Raw genomic sequence first — 13,592 nt, 5'->3', positions numbered from 1 at the left:
CCCCCTTGCATTCTGACCCAGAGCACTTCAGTCTGCCCCTCCTCTGACCCAGTGTTGTTTGTTGAGGATGTGTATTGCTCTTGGATGTAGAGCACCACACCCCCACCTTTCCTCCCTGTTCTATCTCTCTTGTACGGCCTATAGCTCTTGATGTTCACTGCCCAGTTGTGCATTAGATCCCACCAAGTTTCAGTGAGCCCCACTATGTCTGGGTTTGTGTTAGCTAGCAGGAGGGCAAGTTCCTCCTGCTTGTTCCCCATACTACGAGCATTAGTGTAGAGGTATTTAAGGCCTCCTGAAGGTGCATGCACCATCCCCCTAATCCCAGGACTACCCAGGCCCCTGTCTCTTACCTGGGTATTTCTTGTGCTCATCGCCTGTCTTGGCTGGGCTGTGGGTGAGTCTTGGTTCGGTGTTCCGTGGCTCCCTCTGTCCTCATTCTCCCCTTCCCCTGACAAGCCTAGCTTAAAGCCCGCCGGAGGTGATCAGCCAACCTGAAAAAGAATACACGCTTACCTTTGAGGGAGAGGTGAAGCCCATTCCACCCAAGCATGTCTCTTGTTCTATGGTGTGGGTGTGGTCCAAAAAGCCAAAGCCTGCCTTGAGACACCAGTTCTGAAGCCCCAAGTTGACCTCTCTGAAGCAGGTCTCATGGCGTTGTTCACGTCTGCTCACTGGAAGGACAGATGAGAAGACCACCTGTGCCCCTGTCTCCAGCTTCCCCCCAGAGCTTGGTAGTCCAACATCAGGCAATCTGGGCTTCTCCTAGTTGCATCATTAGTACCCACATGGATTAGGACCATGGGGTAGTAATCAGTGGGCCAGATAATGGCTGGGATCATCTCCATCACATCCTGAATCCTTGTTCCGGGTAGACAGGAGACATCATGTGTCAAGGGATCCTGGCGACAGATGGAACGTTCTGTACCTCTCAGGATGGAGTCACCTATGATGAGCGCTCAGCATCTCTTCCTCCAGGTCAGCTTGCCTCCAGCCTGTTCTGTGCGTGGACTGGCCTCCTCTCCAGAGGTTTCCTCCTCTCCTTCCTCTTCCTCCAGTGTAGCCAGGTCCTCATACTTGTTCCCCAGCTGGACCGAGGGAACTGGTACTGCACCGCCGTGAGCAGCCCTGGCTGTGGAGGGAACCTTCTGCCATTCCACTGTGGAAGGCACTCCTGGGGTGCTTCTCCCATTGGTGCATGGCCCTACAGGGAAAGGAAATACCCATCAATTTCATCCTCTGCTTCTCTGCTCCCCCTCAACCTGCTAACCTCCTCCTGGAGGTCCCTCACCTGCCTCTCCAAAGCCCTAAGACAGGCATTCGCAGGACAGGTGTGGGGGCCCCATTCCCTGCCCCCCTGGCCCTGCTGGGCATCCCCCACAGTCCAGGGGGCAGGGTGATGCCAGCTCACCTGTGGGCTCCATCTGGGTGGAGGCCTCAGAGAAGCCCCGGGTAGGCGGCATCCCCTGCGCAGGGGCCCTAGCAGCACTCCGCATCAGTACCATTTCTTTTTTTTGGTGTGGTGCCTTCGCCTTTCCCTTGCCAAAGACTTATAGATTCATAGATTCATAGATTAAGGGTCGGAAGGGACCTAGTAGATCTTCTAGCCCGACCCCCCGCCAGGGCGGGAGAACAGCAAAAAACCCCAAAAAGAGAAACGGGACTCAAATGAGTCCAGCCAGGTAGGCATCCAGCCTCTTCTTAAAGACCCCCAGGGTAGGGGCCAGCACCACTTCCCTTGGAAGTTGGTTCCAGCTCCTAGCCGCCCTAACTGTGAAGTAGTTTTTGCGGATGTCCAATCTATACCTCCTCTCCATCAACTTGTGCCCATTACTCCTTGTTATGCCAGCGGGCGCTAGGGGAAACAGCGTCTCCCCCAAACCCTTCTGGTCCCCCCTAGTGAGTTTATAGACGGTCACCAGGTCCCCCCTCAGCCTTCTCTTGTGGAGGCTGAATAGGTTCAGGTCCCGCAGTCTCTCACTGTAGGGTCTGCCCTGTTGTCCCCGGATCATGCGGGTGGCCCTCCTCTGGACCCTCTCCATATTGTCCACATCCCTCTTGAAATGGGGCGCACAGAACTGGACACAATACTCCAGCTGTGGCCTGACCAGCGTCGCGTAGAGGGGGAGGATCACCTCCTTGGCTCTACTCGAGATGCACCTGTGGATGCATGACAAGGTCCGGTTAGCCCTGCCAACCATGACCTCGCATTGTCGGCCCATGTTCATCTTGGAGTCAATAATGACTCCAAGATCTCTTTCTGCCTCCGTGCTCTCGAGTAGGGAGTTCCCCATTGTGTAAGTGTGCTGCTGGTTCCTACTGCCCAAGTGCAGCACCCTGCACTTGTCCGTATTAAAACGCATCCTGTTCCTGTTAGCCCACGCCTGTAACTTCCTCCGGCCCCTCCTGTTTGCCCACCTGCATGAACACTGGTGTAAACACCAGTGCACCCTTACAGAGCGCGCCTGTTTGCGTACTCTGTTTGCGCATGCGGCTCAGGAGTGCGGCTCCCTGCTGGCTCGGCTAAAAGGGATCCTGCTCAGCTGTGCCAGCTCCCTCTGCCCCACTTACCTTAGGGGCATCAGCTGCTACTACCCCCACTGCTGCCTCCGCTGCTGCCTCCGCTGCCGCCACTGGTCAGGTAAGGGGGCACATGTGTATGCGGGGATGCACATGTGCCCAGCTCCTTCCTCTCCACTCCTGGCTCCTGGCCCCTGAGATGGTAGCACAAAGATCCTCATGGTTGGTGAGTGGATGGGGTGTAGGGGAGGTGGAGCCCCAGGAGCAACCGTGATGAGCCAGTGAGTATTGCCATCTCTGGGCCAGGGGGAGGAACACCACTGAACCCCTCCTTTCAGTTACAGTTCCATCAAGTCATGGCTGGCGAGTCAGGGGAAGGAGCGAGGAGATACACTGCCAAATGAGGGTGCCACAGGATGTCTCAGAACTGTAGCCTTCACTGCCTTGTGGATATTTCTTTGTTGAAGTAAGGTAAAGGGGCCTCACCTTGACAGAAACATGCCCTCGCTGAGGTGTTAGGCAGTCAGCAGCAGCTCTTATGTGTTGTTCTCTGGCAGAAGCTGCAACCATCGAGAAACTGAGCATCTGGACTTGGTTTGGCCTTTGTATCAATAGTCAAGCGGGGATGGTAGGTCTAAGGCAACCTCCACTCCTCCATACTCTTGCCTAGGTGTACATATCAAAGCTGTTGACATGATGGTCTCAGGACTCCATAAGGGGCATAAATAGCCTGAGGCAGCTACCAAGGCATCCAAGAAGCCCTATTCAAGGGTGGCCTGTTTGCCTTTCTGGAGGAAGACCCTAGAAAAGTTGTGCTAAAAAAGCTATGCCCCAACCCAATCTATCCTGGCCAAAATGAAATAAAGTGACTCGCATGTTGGAAACTTGTAACAAGCTGTGTTGCTGTTAAGTTGGACTTGTCAGCCACTGGTGGATTCATCAGGCACCTGGCTGTACCTCTTCCACATACACCATGATCTGGAGGATCAACAGTTACCTATATAATGCCAGTTTGGTGGTACAGTTTTCTAAAATTTCATCCTCCAGGTGGCTTATGCAGAAGTTGTCATTTTGGGGGCCCATCTTTGTACCCATAACTGTGCCCATGGTTTGGAGAAAGTTGAAAATTGAGATTGCTGAAAGGTATGCTGTTGTGGCTGAGGACAAAGTGGATGATTTGTGCAATGTGTTGTAATTGCAACTCTGAATGTAGTCCATGCTCGTCTAGGTATTTCAGGCAGGCAGGTATGCCTCCATGGCATGGGATATTAGTGTGGATGGTGACATCCATGGTTACAAGTATGGCCTTCTTGGGGAGCTGGTTGATGTTCCGGACCTTATTGAGGAAGTGTTGGGTCTTATAGAAAACTTCTTATTCTTACAACTTACAAGTCATAGAATCATAGAAAATTAGGGTTGGAAGGGACTTCAGGAGGTCATCTAGTCTAACCCCCTGCTAAAAGCAGGACGATCCCCATCTAGATCATCCCATCCAGGGCTTTGTCAAGCCAGGCCTTAAAAACCTCTAAGGATGGAGATTCCACAACCTCTCTAGGTAGCCTGTTCCAGTGCTTCACCACCCTCCTAGTGAGAAAGTTTTTTGCTAATATCCAACCTCAACTTCCCTTGCTGCATCTTGAGCCTATTGCTCCTTGTTCTGTTGTCTGTCCCCACTGAGAACAGTCCAGCTCCATCCTCTTTGCAACCCCCCTGCATGGAGTTGAAGGCTGCTATTCAATCCCCCCTCAGTCTTATCTTGCTGCAACTTAAGTGGCTTCAGAATGGTTTCTGTGAATCCTAATAGCTTTTCAGTAAGAATACCACAGGTGGATGTGGTGGGTCTTCCAGGGTTACCTTATTTGTAAATCTTTGAGAACATATAAAATATTCTTGAGGTGGGAAATGGGATTAATGCAAGCAGCTTTTCCTGAAGCTGGTACAGAAAGGATTTGATAATGATTTTCAGTTTAAGAGTGAGTATTGATATGGGGTCCTCCCCATGTTCTTTATAGTACTTTCTGTCAGAGGGTTGTCTGCTAGACTCAGTAACTAGGTCTTTTGGTTAGGCTGAAGCAAACATAAAGGCCCCTTCTACACATCAAGCTAAAGGCGCAATGCAATCTAATGTGTGATTCACATAATTGTGCCTCCTGCCATGCCACACATCCATGATAAGAGGTGCAATTATGGGATCATGCATTAGATCTCATCATGCCTTATTGCTGGTGCAGGGGGAGCAAGCCCTGCACCAGGAAGCTCCCTGTTGAGGGGCTTCTAGCCTCAGGGCTGCCCCACACAACCCCAGGGCTGGAGGATCACTGCTGCAGTGATCTCCCCCACCCCCTTGGGTATGGGGAAACCCCCAGGGTTGGAGGGTCACCACAGGGGTGATCCCTGCCTGGAGGTGTGGGGAAACCCCATGAGCCAGAAGATCACTGCAGGGTGATCCCTGCACCCCAAGGGTATGGGAAACCCCTGGGGACACAGGATCACTGCAATCCTCCAGACCCTGGGGACTGCAGCTGCTAAGATCCTTAGGGCTCAGGGGTATGGGAAACTCCTGGACCCTGAGTATCATGGCTGCCAGAATCCCTGGGGCCTTGAGGATTTTACACTGAACATGGTGCACCCCAGTGGCTGGGAGCCCTGTCAGCTGGAGACTGTGTAGGCAAGGGTGGTTATTTAAATCCCTCCCTAATCATAGCCTCCTGCCAGGCCCTGGCCACACCACTCCTCAGCTCAGCATTATGGGAGGGAAGGGAGGGCTCGCTGTAGTGGCCTCCAGCTTCTAGCCTGATCCACTGCAGGCATGTGCCTGCCTTTCCTGATTTAAAAGTGAATGTTTATCCACTTGCAAATCAATTCAATCTTTGCAGGTTAGACTAACCTGCAAAGATTGAATCAATTCAGGCTCAGCCTTTTTGAATGTCTATCCCTAGCCCAGGTAATTATTCAATTAACCAGTTAATTGTGCAATACCTGTAACTTGTAGAGGGGGCCAAAGATATATTCACAAAATGTGCTAGCATTGCATGATTTTTCTTCTTTAACACTTTGAATCAAAAGGTGAGGTTTGCCAGGTTCAACAGTGAGTTTTCCCAACTATCAAACTGGTTGTATATCAGCCACAGTCATCTATAGTCTCATCTACAGCTATCGATCTATGACTCTCTTAATATAACAACAACATTTTTCAATTGTAGAACTGAGGACTATATCAAGATTAGTTTTCCCTTACAGTTGATTCATCTGGAGCATGCTGATTTAGCAGCTTTTTCCTTGATCCACAAAAAGATGGAATGCTTAGCCTGTTCCAGGGAATAATGCCACACACCATAGGTCTTCAGAGGTCAGTAGCAAAATCATTAGGTTATGCAGAACTAGGCTTTTGTCAAAGAAGAGTTTGTATGTTTTTAACTTTTCATAGTTAAGCAGTTAATGATTGCTAATCTTAACAAGTTGCTGGATCTGAATTTTTTTCCTCAAATGGAACCTGCTTCTCACATGGTCAATAAAAATAATTTTACCATGGGTTGTACACAGTAGCACACTTTTCCTATATTTGCCTTTTGGCATTATTAATGCTAAATGGCTAGCACCAATTAAAAGCTTTCAAATAACTTTGGATAAATGAAATCCCACATCATCAGCACTATGTATCTTCTGTGGAGGCAATCCCACTAACTAAGGTTACTTCTGTTTAGAACTAAATATAGCAAATACAGTGTATGCCTTTTTATGCATCAGCATCATTATTATGAACTAACTCCGCAAATATGCACTATTAAATATACATACTTGGGGTTGTAGTAGAATAAATATGTGTTTTAGTGAAAGTTCTGATAGCCTGTACACCCAGGAAAAGAATATACACTTGTATATAATAACTATGTCTAAACATGACAATAATTTTTACTTTCCTGTTCTCTGCTCCAAGGGTGCTCACTTTGCTCCTGCTCTCACCAGCAGCTTTTATTGACAGCCTTGTTTTTATATGTTGCTTAAAGCTAAGGGCTTAAGCCAAGTTTCACAAAGGGACATAGGTATATGGTGATACAACACCACAGCTCCCACTTTCTAGAGGAGTTCCTTAACCACCAGCCAATAGACTGGCAAGGCTAGGGACATGACAGCCCTCCAGCCTTCCAGTTGAAACCAGATCACTGTGCTAAAAGGGAATCAGGATTCATGGTGCCAGAATGAGATCCCTTCAAGAATTTAGGAATACCTAGTTCATGAATCATAAACATCCTTAGGTGAGAGAGAAACACCTAACTATTTTGGCCAGGTAAGAAGTCATTGTCTCCGAGCATACAAAGCAGTTTAACTTTAGGCACCTAAGTAGGTTTCCTGGCAAAAGATCAGGTTCCTATGGGGCCTGAGCAACTAAGGATGATAGGGTTTTTGTGAATTGATATCTTGGGCATAGGACTAAGCTGTATGAAACTTGTCCTTAGGTGTGCCTGTCACATGACTGTACCTGATTTTAGAAATTGTACTGTAGTGTTTTTGTATTGTCTTAGAAAATGTAAAGGATTCATATTCAGAAAATATTATAACACTGTCAAATCTATGAGTAAACATATAAAGCTTTCCAATCTACTGCTTCTTTCTTGGCAGTACACCAAACTAATGGGGTGTATTATACTGATTTTACACAGCTTTAATTCATCCATAATTCCGTGTAAGATATTGTACTTAAAGATGGGGAAACCCAGGATTATTCAGGTTTTTTTAAGAAGGTAGGTTGGGTTTCAGTTTGGAAAAACAATGGGTAGTGTGTCCAGGTTCTCTTTGTCCAAGTCTTTCACTGCTGAACAATTTAACATCTTTGGGTCTGGTTTTGATATTGTTCTATCTATGGTAATAACTTGAGGAGTCAAATAATTTATTAACTAAAACATGAAGCACAACTGTTTTCTTTTGTTTAATTCTAAGGACCTTTTGTATTAGAATAATATATTTCCAAAACAAAATTGTCTTGTTACCGGACATAGATCACAGCAAAATCATTTTGCTGACACCCCTGGAAGACTCAGTGTCTTTATATAATTTTAGTGAGTTCCAATTTTTTTCCACTGTCATCTCTACACACCAAGAAAATATGATGGTATTAGCCAGAGCCACTGCTAAATATGGCTGTTCTTTCATTCTGGAATCACTATTTCATTATGATTTAAGTCAGTCTATTAAAGGGATAGTGTAAGTCATCTAAGAGACATTGTAATGTTTGACTAATGAATGTTTGTATAGAACGTTGAGCATGTGCAGCCATAAATGCTAGTCATTATAATTTACAGTTGATGGAGATCCGCACTTCATTATATCAGTGCCACAGAAAGAAGATGCTCTTTGTTTTAATATCAATGAAAACCCAGGTGCAGTTTTAAATTTAATAACGGACCCAGTTACAGGTGAGTTTTTTATTCTTTAAATACAGTAAACAGAATATTTATATAATTTTAGAGCCTTGCATTTATAGATCTTTCCCTTTTTTGGTACAGTGGGAACTTGCAACTTCTGTTAGCATTAATGGGAGTTGCAGAGCTGCAACAAAGGAAGACTAGGTCACTTCTACTGTTTGTGTAAACATGTTTACTTTTAGGAGCAAAATGAACATGTATAGCCCTACTGGACAAAGAAACTGCATAAGTGTAATTTGGTCCAGTGAACAGAAGTTAAATGGTAGTTTACATAAGTCATTCTGTTTGCTGTACCTTGCATGGAATACCTAGAATAGCCTTAAAATCAGTGATTGAGAATAACAACTCACAAACTTTTCCCCCTCAACACAAAAACTGATGAAATACAAGTACAAAAAGAATTTTAGGGCTTTGGCATAGATTACCTATATAATGTCAGAAATCTGTGGAATGTTGTGATGTCATAAAATTACTGCATTTTTAGAACAGTCTCATGCAAAGGCTTCATGTTGTTTCAGACCTGCATGACTGTGACTTGCAGCTAGAGGGCTGGGAAGCAGAGGAGTAGACTAGGCTCTATTCTTCCCCTGTGGTGGGAGAAAAGGGGGTGGGTGGCATGTAACTGGGAGACAGAGAAACCAACATGAGGTCTGCCCTTTCTCCACCTCTAGCGCAAGTCCAGCCAGAGCAGAAAGTGAGGAGGGAGGGGACAAATCTTGAAAAAGTGTTTAAAGTAGAAGGGGGGGGCAGTGGGAATAAAGAAAAAGAAGTGAAAAAAAGATTTAAAAAGTTAAAGGACTAAAATCTTGCATGTGTCTTTGTGAATTGGCATTGGGTTGGAGTAGGGAGTGGGGTAAGGGGCAGCAGGGGTCATGCTGGCTGGCGGGAGGGGGGCAGCTGTCCTGGCCTGGTGCAAAACCCTGCGGCTGGGTTCAGCTCCAGGATCCAGCAGCTGTTAAGATGCTCTCCCAGCACCTGCATTAGTTACAGCCCTAGTGCACAGCCTCAGTGAGTCTGCTTCTCTAGGTTTGTACTCCAGCTAAAACCGATGAGGCTATTCCCTGCTTAGAGCAGAGCCTAGGCCAGAGCACAGGGCCCCAGAGAAGCAGCCATCTTTGGGCTCTGTGCTGGGACTGAAATGGAGCAGCCAGAACATGCAGTTGGGGGAAGCAGGCTTCCCCAGCTCTATGGTATCTCTGCAATTAAGCTCAGAGTTACTCTTAGCAGAAGGCGGGGGAGGAGAACCACTATAGTTTTGGAGGGTAGGAAGGGTTAAAGCAGCTGAGAGCTGTGCATCCTGGGATGCTGATGGAATGAAAATAAAGCATTTTACCTCCCCAGACCATTCAAACAATACCCTGGTTATTGCATAGGGAAAATATTTCCAAGATAAACCTCCTTTTGAATGGCTTATCTTTAAAACATTTAGAGGGTACTAATGGTAGTTTAACACCCGTTAACTAATGACCATTTTCATTTTAAATGCCTTTAAGATGTTTTTAAGGTAACTTGTGCCAGGGCCCTTATTTTTTGTGCTTACTGGAATTAACCATTAAAGTAAGTTCACATTCAACAGACTTGCCATTGCTTTACATAATTATAGGACATACCTGTGGTATGATTTGGAACTTCCATTTTGTTTCCTCAAGCTTTTGTTTTTTCCATGTTATTCCTTCATGTCTATTGACCAGATTCTATTTGTAGAACAGAATGCTCTTATTTTTTGTATTAGGTATCACTGTCAATGGACAGCTCATTGGAGATAAAAGGACAAGCAATAAGGCTAAGATCCAAAACACCTATTTTGGAAAACTTGGGATTGCAAATAAGCATCTAGATTTAAAACTAACAGTAACTCCTGAGAAAATCACCCTTCAGAATGGCAATGAAAAGTCAGTTTTCAATTGGCTTGATTCAGTCAACCTGCAACAAGAAGGGTAAAGTATATAAAAAAACCAGACTCATAAAGGAATTTTCATATGATTAAAAACATGATTGATTGCTAAAGAGTAAAATGCTTTCAAAATTTATATTGTATGAAAATGCAAGAGAGAGAGAAAAAATCTAATATTTGTTCAAATTGTACAAGATTTGATGTGGACAAACTGGGTGCATCAGCACGTGCGCTTTACTGTGAAGGTTAATTAGCTTCGCAGTTAACTGTCACTGTGTACATGCGCACTGGTATTAAGGTGCAGTAAATTAATTAACTCCGCCATAAGATACTGCTGTCAAAAGCTGTGCTTTCTTTTGGCAGAGTTATTACCTGAAGTTTAAATGCACATTTAAACTGCACCCAGTTAGCCCAGGCAGCAGGGGGCAGGTTCCGGCCTGCCAGCTAGCCACAGAGCTCCACACATGTCCCAACCAGCCCCTCCACAACCCCGGTCCCAGGGCTGACTCATGGAGCTCACTGCCAGCCCAGGCCTGCTCCACCCCTGCTCAGGCATGTGTAGACGCTGCACTCAGAAGCAGTGTGCTCAGGCTCAAACAGCTTCAGAGTTTATCCCTTGACATTAATTGCACGTGTACATGCACCCACTAATGCATACCTCAGTGTGACTTAAATCAGTTTTGTGTACTAATATAAATTGTATCAGGATATGTAATTGACAGATGTGCAGCTTATACCAAGGTGGGCTGCCGTTACTCTGCCTGAGCATTAGAGGCTGGGAAAACAGTTACTTGCTTGCTTTCCATGATCAACTGGCTCCTCCACTTCCCTTACCTAAATTTACACTAGTAGACTTTTACCCTGGTCTTTGCAGCGATAATTCTTCACTTGATTGGACAAAATTACTTTAGTTTTGAGGGTTTGCATCATCTGTCTGCTCTGTTTTTACACTGGTATAAACATGTCTGTCCATACACTAATTAATAATAAATTAATGCAGATTTACAATAATTATTGTGAGCAAAATTTGCTCTTAGAGACTGTTTGAGTGAGCAAGGGTAAAACAATGAAATAGTGAAGAGAGATTAGATAGCTTTAGCCTATAATATAAAATGTAATAGTTCCAGTCTGCAGAAACAAAAATATATGTTGTAAAAACACCTTTTCAGAAATGGATATTATCATATTTATAGAGTAATAGGTATGGTTCTACTTTTAGCAGATTTCAATAAAACATTTAATGGCTGGCTCTCCACTGGACTCACCCTTGGTGTGCCACAAATTTATACCAATCCAAAATGAGAATCAGATCAGAATGGATGTTGCTTATATGCAGGTTTGCGCAGGCATAAATGAGTATCCAAGACACAAAGCAGTGGAGAATCAGACAATTATTTTAGATCGACTTCACCACTTACATTTTTCTCACCTTTTCTTTACCTCTTTAAAATTTTCACAATATAATTTGGAGCAGTTTAAAAAAACACATTATCAACTAATCCAATTTATTAAATAACAAATTTAACATTTAAAGAAATATCCAATCACCTGTAGTATACATAAAGGCAGATACTTATATTCCCTCAACAGTGCTCCTTTTATCCCAAGTCAGTGTCCACAAGGGAGTCTTGCATTCTTTTCTTTTCTCTTCAATTTGCCAGCAGCATTTTACATTTCATAGTCAACATCCAACTTCTGTGTTTCCTCCTCTCTGTGTAACCTGTTTAATGATTCACCCCAACCTCTTTTTTTTCTCAGAATTCATTCTAAATTTATTCTTAACTGTTATCTCATAGAAACTGCACTCTACTTCAGTATTCAAAAAAGTTTCTCAAACTTTCTGGTTTAGAGGCAATAGAAGATTCTTTTTCAGCAAATTCCCAGAAGGTCCATCAGATTAAGCAAGCATCTCTTTTCCTTCTCCCCTGTAAACACTGATTGGATAAGATGGCTTCTTCATTATTAAAATTTAGGCCCCTAGCAGATATTCAATTAAAGTTGCAATGGGATTTGATCCGCAATCCCAACTGCCATGCCACAAATGCATGCACAAGGTATGGGGATCAGATCCCAATTACAACCTATTTCTGGGTTAATGATCCTGGACTCCCCCTGCACCAACAAGTAGCAAGCTGGTAGCCTAGTGCTCCCATGGGTCAGAGCTCTTGGCCTTGTTCTCCTTTGATTCCAGTGTGCTTTCATTATTAGGAGTACCAGTCAGCCTGTAAGCATTTCCAGCCACAGGAGTGCATCTGAACTCTAGGCATGCTTCTGTGTCTGGAAGCCCTGATCAACTAACCATAGAAAAGTAGGGCTGAAAGGGACTTAATCCAACCCCCTGCTCAAGGTAGGATCATCCTTATCTAAACCATCCTAGACAAGCGTTTGTTTAGCCTATTTTAAAAAACATTGCAAACAATCCTTGTGCACAAGTGCCAGCTATAATGCTCAAAAAATCAAAAACATCCTTAAATTTGTCACAGATAAAGAAAGGAGATGAGGGCACTGTCAATGACCTGCCACTGGAAGAATACAAAGTAGTTTGTTAAAAACACACTGAAGAAATCCAGGGAAGAGGACCATACCCCTGCTACAGAGGAGGTCAAACCCTCCCATGGGCCATGCCAATCTGACTGCAGGATGAAATTCTTTTATGATCCCAAATGGGGCACATACGCTCAAGAAATCCAAGAAAGCAGACCATACCTCCCACTGCACAGGAAGCCAGCCAGATTGACAGTCTATGTCAATCTGTGTGGTAAAATTCCTTCCTGATCCTAACTGGGACAGTAGTTCTGACCTTGAGTGGAGGGGCAAAACCCTCTAGCCAAAAACTTCTTGGGGTTTTTAAGTCCCAGCAGGAGCACACCCCAGTCAAAACCCACAGCCCTCAGGAACCTTCCACTCTGCACTACAGCCTGGAGACTGCAAACACAACTCTACACACCACACATCCCAAATGAAACATCCAAACTCCTCTATAAACTTATTCCAGCTCCTTATTTTTATTTTATAAATAAGCCAGTTGTGGAGGTCTACTTTATTCTCCTGGAGCTAAATATGGTCCTTTTAAAATTTCACCTGCTTTGGTCTTCAGAGCTCTATTCATTGTCTGTGAATGATGTGTCAATGGGGATCTGGGCTTCCAGCTGTTATTTTGTGCACTGAGCAACCTCCCAGGTTACTACAATAAGAACCAGCTTCACGCCAACCCAACCAAGACTCAGGTTGCAGCTTTTCACCTACGGCATCTGGGAGCAAGACAGTCAGGCGTGGCCAGGGAGACCCCTGAATCTTGGGGTGGTGATAGTGCGGGGCCAGGGCCTAGGGCAGAGTTGCGATTTATTCCTGGCAGGGCCCTGCAACAGGCGTGGGCTCTGTGGGCAGGATGTGCAGGGAGTGGACATCCTGCCCACAGAGTGGTTCTACCCTGGACCCCAGCTCCGTGCTGCCACCTCCTGAAGACCCCAGCCCTGGACACAGCTGCCTGCCTACCCATGGCCCCAACCTGTCTACCTGGCCACATGCCCTATCCACGTGGATCCTGGCCCCGAGTACATGGGGATAGTGACAATCTGTGATGGGCAGTGGTTCTGTGGGCAAAGATGTATGGGAGTGGATTGCAGCTTAGCTATAGGCCTGCACTGTCAATGCCCCATGATCCCAAGGTCTCCATGGAGACTGGCTGGGAGCTACATAGGCAGGGTGGGTAGCTGTGTCCAGGGCTGGGATCTTGGAGCATTGATAGCACAGGG

The 13,592-nt window shown here is 45.4% G+C and overlaps 1 protein-coding gene across 3 annotated transcripts in view; it reads left to right on the top strand.

Moving 5' to 3' along the window:
• The window catches only part of LOC109289221 (inter-alpha-trypsin inhibitor heavy chain H3-like), a 153,358-nt gene that overhangs the window by 107,050 nt on the left and 32,716 nt on the right, over positions 1 to 13,592 (top strand). For 2 of the 3 annotated variants that reach the window (XM_019505211.1, XM_019505210.1), the window contains exons 18-19: positions 7,821 to 7,934; positions 9,676 to 9,880. In XM_019505211.1, the coding sequence (XP_019360756.1) occupies positions 7,821 to 7,934; positions 9,676 to 9,880 (319 nt within the window). The remainder of the gene's footprint in view (positions 1 to 7,820; positions 7,935 to 9,675; positions 9,881 to 13,592) is intronic. The other variant, XM_019505212.1, reaches the window with a different exon arrangement.

The sequence above is a fragment of the Gavialis gangeticus genome, unplaced genomic scaffold, assembly GCF_001723915.1.
Source record: "Gavialis gangeticus isolate Ggan-Ray unplaced genomic scaffold, GavGan_comp1, whole genome shotgun sequence".
Taxonomy (NCBI): Eukaryota; Metazoa; Chordata; order Crocodylia; family Gavialidae; genus Gavialis; species Gavialis gangeticus.
The sequence above is the reverse complement of the archived record's forward strand: the minus strand, read 5'-3'. Positions and strand labels throughout refer to the sequence as shown.